The 16,522-nt window shown below is 40.2% G+C and overlaps 1 protein-coding gene across 3 annotated transcripts in view; it reads right to left on the reverse strand.

The window, feature by feature from the left end:
- Positions 1-3,744: 3,744 nt before the first annotated feature.
- The window catches only part of Hivep1 (human immunodeficiency virus type I enhancer binding protein 1), a 166,523-nt gene continuing 153,745 nt past the window's right edge, over positions 3,745-16,522 (reverse strand). For all 3 annotated transcript variants that reach the window (XM_029562830.1, XM_029562829.1, XM_029562828.1), the window contains exons 8-9: positions 6,704-7,206; positions 3,745-5,305 (exon numbers count right to left, since the gene is read on the reverse strand). In XM_029562830.1, coding sequence (XP_029418690.1) covers positions 4,247-5,305; positions 6,704-7,206 — 1,562 coding nt within the window. In that variant the 3' untranslated portion in view covers positions 3,745-4,246. The remainder of the gene's footprint in view (positions 5,306-6,703; positions 7,207-16,522) is intronic.

Consider the following 16,522-nt stretch of genomic DNA (forward strand, 5'->3'; position numbering starts at 1 on the left):
CACTTCCTTCAAAATACAGCAGTCTCCCAAATTCATAAATCATTATTTATGACCTTCTTAATGCTCATGTGCTTACAGCCTGTAGTTTATTGATGTATATGACTTAACATCATTTTCTAGTTTATAAGGACGGTCTTAAGCAGGTGAGCACCTTTGATTTGGAAAGTGTATCTTCTGCTGTGACTTGCATAGTATTGGAACTGGTTAGCACTTAAATCATTATTGTTTTCAAGATCAGAAAATCTTCTAGTCCAACTCTGATTCGGAAGACAGGGAACACCTGAGTAGGTATGTATGCATGCAGGTATGCCTACAATGCTTCCCACACTCTAGAGCCTTGTATGTGCAAGGCTGTCGATCAACTTTGTGTACAAGGACCAGAAATCCAATAGGTAATAAATGGGTAATAAATGCTCATGATTTTCAGATTATAGAATTTATGGAGATAAATATTTTACTATTCTTGCTTTAAGTACATTCTCTCCATTTTTTATGACAGTGGGGACATAGTCACTAAAATATCATAAATGCACATCTGACAATTGTCTTTGAATACTAAATAAAGCAACAATGTCATGGAGCGTTGCCTTGAAGATTCTTAAGATTCAACATCCTTAGAATTTATACATAATCTTGTAACAGAACACCTTTTTGTGTTGCTTAAGCCTCACCTCAAAAATGAGAGGTTAAAAGTAAAAATCCCAAGGAGACTGGTCTGAGTTTGAGCCCGGCCTGTATCCAAGAAGAAACAGTACCCAATAGTCTTCCTACGAAAATGACCGCACTCTATAATCTTTGTTAAGTGCCATCATTTAAAATTCAGGTCAGAGATTAATGAGAAAAGTGTTACTTACACTGTTTCTGTGAAAGGAAATTCACGGCTGTATTATAAAAAAGATAAAATGCGAAGCAAGATCTCTGCATTAAGTGTCAGTTAATTATCATTCTGACAGAAATAATTATCACTGTGCCCTAAGTCCCGAGAATGAAAACAAGTTGCTTGAATGCCCTTGATTTATGTTAACTTGTAATACATTTTCATAACACAGATATGTTCATCTTTGAAAACTAAAAAAAATGACCTTCAGTTCCTCAGGTATTTTTTTTCAACACCGCTCGTAGTGACATGATGGTAGATTCATACGAGATATTCAAATTACTTTGTTTTTAATTTCCTTTTTCAGTTTCGGGATTGAACCTAGGGCTTCATAAATGCTGGATAAGCACTCTACCATTGAGCGACATCCCAAGTCCCACATTACACTTTTCACTTATAGCTTTGCCAATAATTTATCAGAGATCTGATGTCATTGGCGTCTAGTTTTCTACTGATCTAGATCTTGCAGTCCAATGCAGTGCCACCAGCTCTGACTTCATTTGTAAATCATGTGTATCTGGACATTTTAAATGGATAGTGCTCCTTGGGGAAAAATAACTGTAGAATCTGCTCAAAAATAACCATTTATGTATTTTGTGTAATTATTTCAAAATACAATGACTCAAATTTTGGTAATAGTTCATGTGTAGCTGAGATGATCCTCCAGTTATAAGATACTGATCTTGATAAAATACCCTAAGCTGAAAATATTGTTGAGTCAAAAATGTAGTTACTACACACTGCTGACCTGAGCAGTCTAGGTTAACACCACTGTACCACTACTTTTCACATCTGGGCTCACAAGGTTGACTGGAAACTGCAATCACTACTGCTGCCTAGCTTATCACTAGCGAGGGAAAAGATCTAAACCCCAAGTCGCTTCTACAGAATACCTTCTTTCGCCTCATCATGGAGTTTGAAAACCTTAAGTTGAATTAAGTCGATGACTGACTACATTAGGAAAACACTTGAAAAGTCACATTAAAACAAGAAAGTCATTAGTATTAATGATATGTACATAATGCAATGAATCCTGAGACATACAAAGTATGAAATAAGACTAAGTCATCCTAGACCACTATGAAATTTCCAAGAGGAAATCCAAGTGTATTATGACATTTAATCCATGGTTAAATGTAGGAATCCTTCAAATTAAGAATATTTTATTTAAATTACAAAAGTGTAAGCATGCATTTAGAGAACTCATATAGACATAGACAATATGGTGATAGTGATGCTTACTCTGCCTTAAAATGTTAGGCCACAGGGCTAGAAAGATGGCTCAGGGGTTAGGGGTTAAGAGCACTGGCTGTTCTTGCAGAGGTCTTAGGTTCAATTCCCAGCACCCACATGGCAGCTAACAACTGTCCACAGACCCAGTTCCAGGGGACCCAACACCTCCTTTTGACCCCCGCAGGCATTGCACAACATGGTGTACTTACATACATGCAGGCAATACACTCATACACATAAAATTAAAAAATAAAAATATTAAAATGTTAGACCAAAGTATAATACAAGGTCATGTCACAAAGCTAAGACTATAACTGAGAAATTGGATAATGGAACTCATTTTCAAGAACTATATTGTTAGAGCAATATAGCTTTTATAATTGAACTTTCTGGGATTCTCGCATTGAGGTGCATACTATTTATGAGAACTTCATTACCTAGGCTGCAGAAATGTACTAAAGTAAAAGCATGTGTCCAAAACATTGTCACAGCCTGCCTGCAAATGGAGCACCTGTTGGCAATCCTAATTAGGAGTAGGACAGGTAGATGGGGTGCCAGCCAGGTGCCTTTTCCAAAGTCACAGAAATGATCCTTGGATTGCTGTGGGGGGGGGGGTCTCCAAACTCCTACAACACTTTTTCATGTTGTAGTCTTATTTCATTCATGTACTTGGTCTTCACAAAGCCTTCAAAATTGTGAATACACTGCCTAATAATGTGCTAAATATTCAAATTCCAACATTAAAGCATTTTCCACCTAAACCCAGCACCTGCAATCCTTAGATAAGGCAAGTCGCTGAAGTAATTAATGACTGTGCTAGCCTTCCCTGCCATTTTTCTGAATGACTGAGAGCTGGATTTCTCAGGGTGGGAAGTAGCCATTTCTAAGGAGAGACACTTAGGTGAGAGGTCTTAAGCTTTTCCCTTAAATGTTGGATCCTTTGGGATGTGGTGCTGGACAGAGTGCTTTACATGTAAACAGATCTGACAAACAGGAACCCCTGGCTAATGAACAGCTCCTAGTGGAGCCTGGGAGGCAACTTCATGATTCTCATCCACAGCAAGTTCTCGGGACCATTTTTTTCACTTAATTTCCATTTATCAGTTTTTCATAGCCACAATGAAGAACACTGCTCATTTCAAAGTCTGCTACATGTATTTATAGCAAGTGTTCTTAAATATCCAATCCTCTAATAAGTAAACAGCTACAAAAAAATTTTACATCTTTTAAACTTTTTATGTGTATGCATGTATTGCCTGCATGTAGGTAAGTGCACCCGTGTCGTGCAATGCCCGCGGAGGTCAGAAAAGGCTGTTAGATCCCCTGGGACTGAAGTTATGGACAGTGGTTAGGTGCCATGTGGGTGTTGGGATTCGAACCTGGGTCTTCTGCAAGAACAACCAGTGTTCTTAACTGCAGAGACATCTCTCCAACCTCCAAATTTTACGTCTCATAACTTGGAAACGGGTCACAGTTGTTGGGCTCTAGCCAGTTCCACAGGGAGAGAGACCACTAAAACCTGGCCTATCAAAACCAAGGGCTGATTGTGAATGGCACAGAACTTGGAGCTACTCTCCCCAAGCAGATGACAGATCACTGGAGGTTTAAGGACAGCACAACTCACAGCATTCGTAAAGTCAGTTTTACTGAAACATTTCATAACACAGAAAATCTGTCTGAAGTGTGAAGTTACTGTCTTACACAAGAAGGACAGATCCATTTGCAAAGACTATATGAATACAATAAATATGGGGTTTACATACTAATTTATACACAGAAATTCTGCCCCACAGCCATAAAAATTTATATTTAACAGTGCAACATATAATTTAATCATTTATTTGACGGGATCTTACTGAACACAAATAGCTACCTGGTTTTCATATACATATAGAACACATTTGTATGTATATATTCAACAATCTGTACAGTTTCTAAACATAAAACTCCTAAAAGGCACAATTGTCTATACAACATGTACAAAAATGGCTGGAGCTGACACATAACAACAATTATTGGTCAAAAGTTCATGATTGCACAAAGATTAGTCATGAGTTTATGTCAGAAAAATGTGCTTTAAGGTTTTTCAAAGAAACCTGTGTTATTAAAAAAAAAAAATCAATAGAAAATAAACCCCTAGGTTGCGATGACAAGCCTGTCCTCATCGTCGTCGCTGCTCACGTCGCTGAAGTGCACAGTGTGCTGCCGGGCAGCGGAGGGCCTGGCAGGTCTGTCTGCAGGGGGAGCCTGGGGGCCGGAAGCAGGGGCCGTGCGCAGAGCGTCCTGCGTGGGCACCGGCTGCGCCTGAGCAGAGGGGAGTCCGGGCAGCATATGACTCGCAGGGTGAGCCTTCCTGGAGTCCGTTTTGCTCGGGCCTTCGGACCCTGCGGGGTCAGCCGAGAGCGCCTGTAGGCGGGGCGCCGTGGCCTCCTGAGGGCCTTCTGGCTCCTGGCCTTTGCAGCCGGGACCCGGGGTGTCGGGAGCCGCAGGGGCGCCCACGGCCAGCGGGCTGACTGTGGGGATGAGGGCTGGCAGGGCGATGTTGAGGATCTGCAGGCCCGGCAGGTGCGCCTGCGGGGCGGGGCTGCTCTGCGCCGGGGCCCTGGCCAGCACCTGCAGCCCCACGTTGAGAGGCCCCACGCCGCCAAGGGCCAGGCCCGGGGGGTGCACCTGCGCGCCCACGCTGGCGTTGGCCAGGCCCACGAGGTTCACGGTCTCCATGCCCAGCGGCGCCAGGCCCGGGGGGCTGAGGCTCTGCAGGCCCGGCACGCGGATTTGGCCAATGGGGATGCATGGCACAACGCTGCTCAATTCGGCCACTCCCGCGGAGGGATTTGTGGTGCCAGAAACTTCCGTGACGGTATCCCCGGGAGTGCCCACGGTTCTATGAATGACACTCACCGCAGGGATGGTAAGCTGCATTGGCCCGGCCTGAATGGGTACAAACGTGGAGTAAGTGAGGCCGGCAGGCACCACGTGGATTCCCCCCACGGGAACCATGTTGTAAGGGGTCCTGGATGGCTGCTGGGAATGCAAGGGGAGGTGGCTGAACAAATGTGTCTGTGGGGAGGGCAAGCCTGGAGGCGGGTGCAAGGTTATTTGCTGCTTCTGTTCTTGACTATCAGGACGCGGGGAGGCTGTCGGCTGAGGGCCGAGCTGGGCGACAGCAGGAGGCAGTCTCACAGATGGCAAATCCTAGAAGACAAGAGAGAGTGAGCCTTTGAAGGTAAGGCCTGCTGATCACAGCTCCAATGCCAGTGCTGAATTTGTGCTTTCCAATGAGGTAAGAGGATATATTTGTATTTATAGTTCTTAGCTTGCTAAAAAATTATGTTGTGGCTTTTAGAAATAAATGTTCAAGAACTAAAAATTTCATTTTTAACTGTTTCCTAGTATAAATAACAGGAACACATTTTATATAGTAATTTACATTTTTCAAACCAATTTCCTGGGTATCATTATACTTTATGCTGATAAATGAACATGGTTTTTATGGTGTTGATATTCTGGCAGTGCCAGCCCCACTTTATTTGAGTGATCAGGAACTGTTGAGAAACTGCCATATTACTGGCTGTTAGCATCAACTCAACTGGGGAAAAATTAACCGAAAGATCATTCATTCATGAAATGAAGGCTTATTATTAAGACAGAGGTCTGCAGTTGCTCATTTATTTGCTCAGTCATTCATGTAAGTTCATGAAATGTCTACTGAACACCAGATTTTCAAGCACTGGCAGCTGTATGAGAGATTTTGGGATACTTCAGCCTTAGAGCATAGATGAACAATTTTAAGCAACATTGGAAGGGATAAATCTTGCCCAGCCTCCCTCCCATGAGTTTTATATAAGTATTAGCCTTTTCTTGATTTCATATATATATGAAACTGCATTATTAATATACATAATTTAATTTTTATATTAAAAGTAAATTAGTGTAGGCTAGACAGTCTATAGAAATCTTAAATTTTATTATCTCTCATGCAGAATGTCCCATTTAGAAATAAACCCCACCTACCACATTATTGAACACATAGGAAAGAGAATAGTCAGTGGGAGAAGAATACATTTTCCCCAGACTTCTGTGCCTCTTTGGAGCTGGGTGGCCCTAAGCTAGCTCCTAGAAGGAAACTTTCCCAGGCTGTCCCAGCGATTTAATGATCCAAACAACATGTACTCTTGAAATGTTTTGGGTCAGGTTAGCTTTGTGAAGAAAACTAGCTTTTTTGCGACTACGTAATAGCAAAGCATAAAATATGTATAATGTGTTGCAGACTAACCATGTCTACACCAGTGGAAAAAACACAGAGCAAACCCTTGGATGCTTAAGTCTCGGGATATGAATTTATAATTGGTACATACATACTTTATTGTCACTTTTAAAAACAAAGAATAAATGAGTATTTTTAAAGAGGCACCACGGATTTATAATACAAAATGTGAAATCTGTCAAGATACTTAACAAGGCGTCAACAGACATAAGTTCTGCCACTGAATGTTAACCAAAAGGTACAGATTTGGTTGTAAGTAATTGTTTAGGGGCATTAGTATATATAATGCACTGAGAGAGAAGAAAAAACCACCACCATTCATCTACCTGTGAAGTGACAGCCTTTCCAGCCAAAGGACTTCTCAAAACTTCAGATTCAGGGTACTCCACAGACATCTGATGACAAGGGGACCTGGGGGCGGCTTCGGGGGACCTGGAGGTATCTACAGAAGGAGCTATTCCATCCTCGTCTTTTGCTGCATGCTGCCTGGCCTTTGCTGGTGAGTCTGTCCTGCTGGAGTCCGTCTGTACTGTGCTCAGAACAGTCATCTTGGTGAGTAAAGCTTGAGGCAGAATGTCCATTGGGTCCGTGTGTACCCCCAAGAAACAGTCAGGAACCCTGAGGTCCTCTTCCCCACTCCCAGGATCCTGAAGGCCATTTCTGCATGGAAGATGCTGTGGGCTGGCTGTGACCGAGGGTGCTGCGGACAGGCCAGATTCTGCCTGACTGTCCTCATCATCCTCTTCATTGTCAATATCATCCTCATCTGGACCATCAGATTCTTCAAGGTCATATCCAGACTGCTCATAACTGAATCTTTGCTTTTCATCTAGTAAGACAACCAAAAGAATTTGTTATAGAATGTTCTACAATCAAACAAACACAATGTTTCCATTTTAGAAGCTTGCTGACACTATGAGGTTCACAGGAGATGGGGCGGCCCAGAGCATACAGGAGCACACACTCTCAAGAGGATGACAAGGAGGGGCAGTCAGGCAAGCAGCAGCAGCCTGAGATAGCATGAGACTCAGGGCCACAGCAGGGGTGGCAGGAACACAAAACACCTCCTAAGAGCGGTGGACAAGCAGAGGGGACAAAAAGAAAAACAGTGACACACAAAACAAAAAGGTAACTAAGTCCTCCAACATACTAGAAAATTCCTTAGGTCTGACAAAAATACAAAGAGTTTAATTGTTCCTAAGCCTTTTCTCTATTTTTTTAAATCTTCGTTTTATTAAAGAAAGTGCTATTAGCAAAAGCAATGAGTCTTTCTGTAAGAAACAGTATATTTTAAAATGAAATGGAGATCTTTTTTAAAGGTTAAAAACTCATTTAATTTTATGTCTTACAGGGCTTATACTCAGTTATAATATATATAACTGTATTAATTCAACAGTGAACCTAAAAATTTTATAGCCACTTTTGAAAGAGATGTATCTTTGCTCTGGAAACTGTTACTGAGTATGTTAAAGCTGTAATGAAATGCTTCTTCTAAAAAATAAAAAAATATATATATAATAAAAAAATAAAATATAAATTAAAAAAAGAAATTAACATATAAACATGATATTGGATTTTTGAGCAAAATAGTTTAAATTTCAGCTGTATTGAAGATACGTTTTCATTGATCTCAATAATAATGCTCATCTGGTATATAAAGCTTTATTCATTTTTTGTACCTGGCATATGCATGCGGGCATATGTGCATGTGTACATGTGTGTATGGATGGATGCTCATGTAGGTACATGTGGAGGCCAGAAGCTGACATCAAGTGTCTTTCTCAATCACTTTTCCATCTCATTTTTTGAGACAGTTTCTCACTAAACCTGGAACTTGCCATTTCCTCTAGACTGCTGGCCAGTGAGCTGTTCGGATCTGCCTGCCTCCACCTCCCAGTGCTGTGGTTATAGGCACATACTGCTGCACCTAGCTGATTTTCACACGGATGCTAAGGATCTTACCTCTAGTCCTCATGCTCACGCAGCAAGAAATTTACCCACTGAACCATCTTCCCAGAACCCTCTTTTTAAAAGTTTACTGAGAGGTGCTAAAATTTCCTGTCAGCTGTTTCTATGATTTGACCTGACCCATTTCTTTCAAGAAGGGAAACATTATCTAAAAATCATGAATATGGACATCACTGTATCACATGAAATAGGCTTTTTCAAGGACTATTGAAGATGGTTCAAGTGATAGTGTTACAGTTCTCATGTACTCATGTGGGACTTGGTTTAAAAACTTTACCTATCTAGAATGCAAATTATAAAGTTCATATTTAAGGGGGATGGAAGACATCTCCCATAATTCTCTGTCACCAACTCATATGGTCACATACAGTTTGTGATACATTGTGCACTTTTATCTGCAAGACCATTTCTATTGATTTCAGAGAACTGTGGTCCAAAAAGTATTAAAAAGAATTCTAGAAAATAGTAAATTTTATCCTATTCATGGTTCTGGGCAGTGTGATAAAATCCTGCCCCCTCTGCCCTCTCTTGCCTGGAAGTGGATCAGCTCTTTGTCTGGTGTAGGACAAACACCTAGATTCTTATCAACTTGGTTCCTGTCTTGGTAATAGGATGTACAGAACATCAGGTACTATCAAGTGGGCTGTTGTAGTATTGCAACACAGGATAATTCTTAGTCCAGAGACTGCCATAAGAAGGGTGAATGCAATGCTGAAAGTGCCCAGAGAGAAGCACCACATAACTTTTATTATCACAGTACATTGCTGTGCTTGTTCTAGTTTATGAGTTATTGTTTCTAATTCCTGTTGTGCCCAATGTATAAGTGAAACTATCACAGGTATATATACAGAAGAAAAAAACAGTGCATAGAGCATGCAGTGTTGTCTGAAGTTTTGGGTATCCATTGGGATTCTTGGGCAGTATTACCTGTAGAAAAGGGGAACCTACTTCCTATTTTTTGAAAATGGAAAAAAATAAATAGGCAATAGATATTTTACTGGGTTTCTCAAGCATTCATTTTTTTTAATATTATTCTTTCTACATGGCAAAGATAAGTTCTTAGAGAAGTCTTATGGGATTTATGTACCAAAACACTAGAGAGTGATTTCTAGGACACAGAAAGGAGTGAATGTTTCTGTATCATGGATATGCCTAATTTTTATATTTAAGGTAATCAAAGATAAGATATGCATTTAGATTTATTTCCAAGGTTCTACTAATATATCGTCAAGTGAATAGAGTAACACTCAGGGTACATGCTGGAATGGGGGACTTCTGGATAAGTAAGTCACCTGGACTCCAAATGCCTCAGACTTATATTGTATTTCCAATTCTAAAATTAGAGGCCATCCTCAGCTTGACTCAACTTTGCCACATTGGCGCCAAATCAGATCTTTTAAAGTGAGGAACAATGAATGACAAGGACTTGGATGGCCAGAGAATGAGCTACTGAAGAAGGAGATTTTATCAAAGGTCAGATGGCTGCCAAGTATAGCTGGGCTGGTCCTGCTTTACCCTGAAAGCTATTACTTCCTAAACATGAGTAGGCCAGACTGTAAATTCATGACTTTTTCCAAATTCAGTGAAGAGCTCAAGTTCTCAGCAATTCAACAGTCCAAATCTAAGGATACTGTCTACAAGGAAAGACACATAAGATTGTGTCACCCAGGATAGGGGTAACAGGACCCTGGCCAGTTCATCTAAAATAGTTGACAGAATAAAATTTTTTTTTTTTCAACAGGTGTCAGTTGGCAGGACTGTGACACCTCTGGGGCCCATTAAGCTCTGTGTAGAGACTGCTAAATAGTGCCTACTATGGCCCACATCTGGGAGAAGAGCAGCAGCCTCCTGGAGGGAGGCTGGGCCAAATAACTTCACCTGAATTCTGTTTCTCTTTCCACTGCAGAAACAAAGCCTTATCTAGTAAGAAAGAGGACCATAAGCACTGCTAACCTTGGGGCACTGATGAAAATTCACTAATGGGGAAGGGTAACAGGAGGAAACAGATCTTGGCTCCTTGGGGAAGAAAAAGACTTATGGCAGAGCCTAGGGAGGACTAGCAGACTTGGGTCAGCCAGACCCCTGAAAGGTAAGAACATGGTGCACATATGGAGACCAGTCAGAGTAGAGATGGCACACTATTTTCTTTCTTACATCCAGTGCCAAGCTAAGAAATTCTGAAGGATGGCTACCAAGATAAGAAAAGGCAAGAAGGTACAGAGATTGTTCTAAAACAGCCCCACAGGAAAACCTCACACTGGAATACTGAATGAATATATTGTTCTTATAAATCAACCCCTAACCTCCACCCAAGCATATTATGTCTTTAGAGGAACAGGAACCTCCAGTGCAGTGAGTACAGGCACAACGAACGGCCAGAGATCTCGAGGTGACCACTGATGGCCTGGCGGAAAGGATAGCTACTCCAAGCAAAAGGCATACAACTTTACCATGGAACATAAAAATGTCCAACTTTTAACACAAAATTGTAAAGCACACAAAAAAGGAATCCTGCTCTCCAAACACTTTAAAGAGACAAACCAACCTTTGGAACTAGAGTCAGATATGTCACAAATATTAGAACTGATGTAATTTAAAATAATTATGAATAGTATATCCAGAGTCTTAACGGGAAAAGGTGGATAATATGCAATGTTCAATGTGAATTTTGGTTGATAGATGAAAACTATAAAAGTGAAAGAGATACAGATGTTACAAAAACAGGATGGTCGTGCACACCATGAATTCTAGTTCATTAAAAGGCTGACGCAGGAGACGTGAGTGCTTTAGACCAGCCTGGGCAACAAAAAGAGACCCTCATCTCAAGCAACACAAAGCTAAGAATTTAGCTTAGTGGTAGAGTATTTGCTTAGTGTTTGTGAGAAGCCCTATATTCAATCCCCAGTATCACACATACACAAAAATTGTGAAATAAAGTGAAAAAACAAAATGCTAGTTAAAAAACACTAATGATGGCAGTAAGGAAACTGTCAAACCAGAATTCTATAGCCACTGAAAATGACTTCCAGAGATAGAAAATCTGCACTCACTGCTGGAGGAAGGTAGATAACTTAGGAAAAAGTGACTTAGTCACTTAGGAAAAAATGTGGCTCTTTCTTCCAAAGCCAGAAATAGTATCACTCAGAGATTCAGTTCCTAGGTATCAAACTAACCTAAATTTACACAAAAGTGTTTACAGCATAATTTCCAAAAGTTGGAAGCAACTTGGGTATCTTTCAGAGGGCTGGTGGACAAGGTGTGGCACATTACTGTGATGGAATACAACTTAGTAATAAAAAATGAATTACTGACTCAAAACATGCTCTTTATGTTTTGCTAAATGAAAGAGATCATGGTAGGACTGGCTCTGATCTCAGCAGACCGCCAGAGAGTGCCTAGTTCTGGCCTCCCTCTGGCCTCCCACTGGCAGAGGGCCTGAACGCAGGAGACTGCCTGAGAGCCCCCAGGATCACATGCCTCCACATGGCGGCGAGCTTCCCCTAATTGTGCCAAACCCATCACCCTACCTGGGATTTTGTGATGCCCCTTTCAAGGCCTCAGGGCAGATCTGGCTTTGGTAGGCTCTGAGATCCTACCAGACAGCCTCAGGTTGAGGCTAGCAGACAGCCTCAGAGGGTGGGTTTCAGCCTCCATTGGTGTAGTGGCTCTGATCTGAGCAGACGGCCAGAGAGTGCCAAGTTCTGGCCTCTCTCTGGCCTAGGGGCTGAGAATGCAGGGTACTGCCTGAGAGCTCCCAGATCCTGCCTCCACGTGGTGAAGGAAACCTGAGTGTACCTGACTGGAACCGGAATTGGGCTTCTGTGGGTACTTCTGAATAGCTGATCTGACGCCACCAGTTCCACCCAAATTAAACCTGAGAGAACCTGAACCCTACCTGTACCAACCAGCTTTACATAACCAATAAAGTATCTAGGCACCCCGATAACACAAACAGAAGCATACTTAATTCTCATGAACTACAAAAGAAATTCATATGCTAAAATCACAACAAAAGAATAATAAAATGGAAAGCCAAAACACTATGTCTCCATCAAACTCCACCAATCCTGTAGAACTCCACCAATCCTCTACAAGAAGAACCCCCTAGAGATAACCCAGGACACTGAATTTAAAAGAACAATCATAAATACGATCAAGAAATTCAATGAATTTAAAGAACACATGAATAAACAAAAAAACTAAAAGAAAATAGGGATAAACTTCTGAATGAATTCACAAAAGAGATAGAAACATTGAAGAAAACTCAGGCAGAAATGAAGAAGGAAGTGCAAAACTCAATAAGCCAATTGGAAACAACAGGGGAAAGCCTCACCACTAGAATGAATGAAATGGAAAATAGAATATCAACACTGGAGGATAAAGGTGAAGAACTGGACCACTCAAGCAAAGATTATGAAAAATTAAAAAAAAACAACAACAACACAGGAATGGAATATGCAAGAGATGTGGGACACCATGAAAAGACCAAATCATAGGAATAGAGGAAGGAGATGAACTTCAGGTTAATGGTGTTGACCATACCTTAAACAGAATTGTGGAAGAGGATTTCCTGAAATTAAGGAAAGACATCCCCATACAAATACAGGAAGCACATAGAACACCAAATAGGGTTAGAAAAGAAATTCCCCATGACATATCATAGTAAAAACACGAAATGTACAAAACAAATAGAATACTGAAAGCAGCAAAAGAAAAACAAGTCACAAAGGAAAGCCCATCGGAATTACAGCGGAGTAATCAATGTAAACTATGAAAGCCAGAAGAGCCTGGAACAAGGTATTACCAGTTCTACATGACAATAGATGCCAGCCCAGAATACTTTACCCAGCATAAATGTCTATTATAGTTGAGGGGGAAAAGAAAAATCGTCCATGACATGAATAGCCTGAAAGAATACATGTCCACAAAACCAGCCCTTCAAGGAATACTTGAAGTAATACAGAGAGCAGAGAGAGAAAAACAACTATACCCCAGGGGCAACGAAAGGAAATAAAGGTATAACCAAGGAAACGCAAAATTAGAGAACACAAACAGCAATCAAAATGACGGCAACCAATACACATCTTTCAATAATAACCTTAAATATCAATGGACTGAACTCCCCAGTCAAAAGACACAGGCTAAGAGAATGGATTAAGAAACAAAATCCATTTCTTTGCTGTCTGCAAGAAACCCATATTGCCTTCAAGGACAGGCACTACCTTAAGGTAAAAGGATGGGAAAGAATATTCCAAGCAAATGGCTCTAAGAAACAAGCAGGGGTTGCAATTCTAATATCTGACAAAACAGACTTCAAAGTAAAACTAATCAGAAGAGATAAGGAGGGTCACTTCATTCTGATCAAAGAAACAGTTAACCAAGAAGATATTACAGCCCTTAACATATGTGGACTAAATGCTGGTATGCCCAAATTAATAAAAACAACAATATAGGACTTTAAGACAGATTAACCCCAACTCAGTAATAGTAGGGGACTTCAATACCCCACTTTCTCCATTAGACAGGTCAACTAGACAAAGAATAAACAGAAAGATGTCTGAATTAAATGATACCATACATCAAATGGACCTAACAGACATCTTTCAAATATTCCACCCAAGCACCAAAGAATACACTTTCTACTCACTACTCCATGGAACTTTTTCAAAATTTGACCACATATTGGACCACAAAACAAACCTCAACAAATACAAAAAAACTGAAATAATTTCATGCATTCTATCGGACAACAATGCAATAAAGCTCAAAATCAACACTGGACAAAGCCCTAGTCACTACACGAACTTGTAGCAATTGAACAACACACAGCTAAACAATGAGTGGGTCAAAGGAGAAATTAAAAGAGAAATAGAATTCCTAGAATTCAACGAAAGGACAATACAACACAACCTCTGGGACACAATTAAAAGCAATCCTAAGAGGGAAGCTTATAGCTCTAAGTGCCTACATTAAAAAATTAGAGCCTAAATAAATGACCTAACACTGCAACTCAAGACACTGGAAAGGCAAGAGAAAATGAAACCCAAACCCAGCAGATGAGAAGAAATAACAAAAATCAGAGCAGAAATTAATGAAATAGAAACAAAGAAAACAATACAAAGAATCAATGAATCTAAGAAATGGTTCTTTGAAATGCTAAACAAGATCCTTAGCCCAGTTAACCAAAAGAAAGAAAGAGCAAATCCAAATCAACAACATCAGAGATGAAAGGGAAAACATTACAACACACACCCAAAAGATCCAGACCATTATAAGGGAATATTTTAAAAACCTATATGCTACTAAATCTGAAAATCTAAAAGAAAAGGATGGATATCTGAAATCATGGGAACCATGAAAGTTAAACCAAGAAGAGATCAACAGTTTAAACAGACCCATAACATAAGGAAATTGAAACAGTAATATAAAGCCTCCCAAATATAAAAAGCTCAGGACCAGATGGATTTACAGCAGAATTCTACCAGACATTTAAAGACCTCCAACCAATACTACTTAAATTATTCAAAATGATAGAAACAGAGGGAGAACTCCCAAATTCCTTCTATGAAGCCAGCATCACTCTAACACCCAAACCAGGTAAAGATACAACCAAAATAGTAAACTATAGATCTGTATCCTTAATGCATATATGTAGTAGTTTGGATGAAAATGTCCCCCATAGGCTCCCAGTATTTGGACATTTTGTCCCCAGATGATGGCACTGTTTTGGGAGGTCTTAGAAGGTGTGGCTATCCTGGAGGAAGCATGTCACTGGGATTAGGCTTAGAAAGTTCTTAAGCCTTGCTGCATTGCCAGTCACTCTCTTGCTTCCTGTGCCAGCGTGATGATGTGAGACCTTACATGCTTCTGCTTCTGCTCCAGCCACCTCTGGTCATCATGCCTCCCCTCCATGACAGACTGTAATTCCCCTGGAACCGTAAGCTCAAATAAACTCTTTCTTTTATAAATTGTTTTGGTCAGTGTTTCTATCACAGCAACAGAAAAGTGACTAACACAACACAGATGCAAAAATTCTTAACAAAATTCTTGAAAACCTCATACAGACACACATCAAAAAGATCATTCACCATGATCAAGTAGGCTTTATCACAGAGATGCAGGGATGGTTCATATATGTCAGTCAATAAACATCATTAATCATATAAATGGACTCAGAAACAAACCACATTGTCATCTCAATAGATGCAGAAAAATCTTTTGAAAAAATTCAGCATGCATTTATGTTCAGAGTCCTAGAAGGAATTGGACTGGAGGGACCATAACTCAACATAATTAAAGCTATATACAACAATCCCACAGCCAACATCATTCTACATGAAGAAAAACTGAAAGCATTCCCATTAAAGTCAGGAACAAGACAAGGATGTCCAGTATCTCCACTCCTTTTCAACGCAGTACTTCAAACTCTTGCTAGAGCAATAAGACAGGAGAAGGAAAATAAAGGAGTACTAATGGGAAAAGAAGAGCTCAAACTATCACTTTTTACAGATGATATGATACTATACATAAGAGATCCCAAAAGTTCCACCAAAAAACTAGAACTGATCAACACTTTCAGTATAGAGACATGTTATAAAATCAATCTACAAAAATCAGTAGCCTTTCTATATACCAATAACAAGCAATTGGAGAAAGAGTATAGGGAAATGTTCCTAGTCACAATTGCTGCAAAAAAAAAAAAAAAAAAAAAAAAATGTACCTTGGAATAAATCTGACCAAAGACACCAAAGATCTCTACAATGAAAATTTTAAATTGTTAAAGAAAGAGATTGAGGAAGACACCAGGAGATGGAAGGACCTCCCATGCTCATGGACTGGAAGAATATTGTGAAAATGACCATCCTACCAAAAGCAATATAGAGATTCAGTATAATCCCAATCAAAATCCCCTTGACATACTTCACAGAATTAGAAGAAACCATCCTTAAATTTATATGGAAGCACAAAAGACCCCAGATAGTCAAAGCAACCCTGAGCACAAAGAGCAATGCTAGGAGATTACATACCAGATCTCAAAGTATACTACAGAGCTATAGTCATAAAAACAGCATGGTACTGTCACAAAAATAGACACAGATCAGTGGAACATCACTGAAGATCCAAAACCGAGTACACGCAATTTCAGCCACCTGATATTTGACAAAGGTGCCAAGAAC

The sequence above is a fragment of the Nannospalax galili genome, unplaced genomic scaffold (assembly GCF_000622305.1).
Source record: "Nannospalax galili isolate Female #2095 unplaced genomic scaffold, S.galili_v1.0 scaffold72, whole genome shotgun sequence".
In the NCBI taxonomy this organism is placed as follows: Eukaryota; Metazoa; Chordata; class Mammalia; order Rodentia; family Spalacidae; genus Nannospalax; species Nannospalax galili.